The sequence below is a fragment of the Vitis vinifera genome, chromosome 9, assembly GCF_030704535.1.
Source record: "Vitis vinifera cultivar Pinot Noir 40024 chromosome 9, ASM3070453v1".
NCBI lineage: Eukaryota > Viridiplantae > Streptophyta > Magnoliopsida > Vitales > Vitaceae > Vitis > Vitis vinifera.
Genome location: NC_081813.1, coordinates 22525561 through 22527070, shown reverse-complemented (window position 1 = coordinate 22527070; position 1510 = coordinate 22525561). Strand labels below are relative to the sequence as shown.

The window sequence follows — 1510 nt, the reverse complement described above, 5'->3', positions numbered from 1 at the left end:
ATGTTTCAAGTATCAAATCAGGTTTACGATTTAATAGTTAGACTGATAGTTGAATCATGGTCAAACCGATAATATTATAAATATATAATTTATATATTATTAAAATTTTAAAAAAATATAAAAAGTTAAAGATATTTATAAATAAATTAAAATCAATAATATGTATTTTTTTATTTTTGATACTATCAAATTAAATCATATATAAGTATACATGTATTAATATTTTAAATTTTATTAAATGAAATATGTATAATATTTAAATGTGAATATATTAAACATGAAATAAAATTTAATTATTTAATTTTAATTAATTTTATAATTTAAAATATGTATATATATATATATATATATATATATATATATTATTTTATTCAATATTATAAATTTTCTTAGGAATGAATATAGTCTTCTGGTTTGCTACATTATGCATTAGAATGCATGTGGTTTGAGTGGTTTCCGTACCTTTTCCTAAGCCTCAGTACCTGATTTCTAAGTCCTTCACTTAGAAATTCTTTCATTTATTTTTCTTCTTATCAATCCCAATCGGTCCCACATCGGACAGAGACAGGAATAATGCCGCTTGTACTCATCCAACATATGTTTAAGCACTTGGATCCAAGGAACATCCCATCAAGTGCTAACTTGGATTGGGTTTCTGGAACCTGGGTTGAGTTTGAATTGGGCCTGTTTGGATGAAGAAAAAATAATGACAAAATGGGTAGGAATTTAATGTGGTATCACCAAATATTGAATAATGCAAACAAAATCTATTTCAACATTCATAAGCACACATAAATTTAAGGCAAGAAAGCAAGGGCACTTCTAACGTGCTATTTATTCCAAAAAAAATGCAAACAAATATGTACACATCCATACTATCTAAGCTTCAATACAAAAAGAATATTCATACATAATTTATATCAACTCAATTTTTTTTGTCATCAGCAACCTCCACCCCCGCCACCGCCACTGCCACCTCCACCACCACCTCCACAACCACCGCCACCACCCCCACAACCACCGCCACCGCCACCATCCCCACTACCTCCACCGCAACCATCTCCACAACAAAGAGAAAGACAATCACCACAATTTCCACAATCTCCTGCGTCCTTCCTTTTTTTCTTGCGAGGTGAAGTAGAAGCCTTACTACCATCCCCACAAGCAAATATGACCATGGATATAATAGAGAGAGACATGATGACCATGCAAAGCAAGAGCAGCGCCCCACAGCTTGAAGCCGTTGTGCCTACTTTCTCTCCGCCACCGCCACCACCACCTAGTGCCATCAAACCCCTTGCCATCTTTTCCTTCTAATATGCTACAACCATAGAAAATTGGACACATTTATAGGCCATATGCTTGACGTCTTTTTCAAAATTTTCATGAGTCATACGTTTAGATGTAGCTTAATTACATTTCCTATCATGAAAAAAACCTTATTAATTTGAACCAGCTCTGAAGTTTCCAAGAATTTGTCAAGTCCCTGTGTGGGTTTCTTAGTCAAGGT

General features: G+C 33.2%; 1 protein-coding gene across 1 annotated transcript; it reads right to left on the bottom strand.

Annotated features, from left to right (window-relative positions):
• Positions 1 to 941: 941 nt before the first annotated feature.
• On the bottom strand, positions 942 to 1304 carry LOC132254300 (uncharacterized). Its single transcript, XM_059739609.1, has one exon. It carries the CDS (start codon positions 1302 to 1304, stop codon positions 942 to 944), a length of 363 nt encoding a protein of 120 aa, XP_059595592.1.
• Between the last annotated feature and the right edge of the window lie 206 nt (positions 1305 to 1510).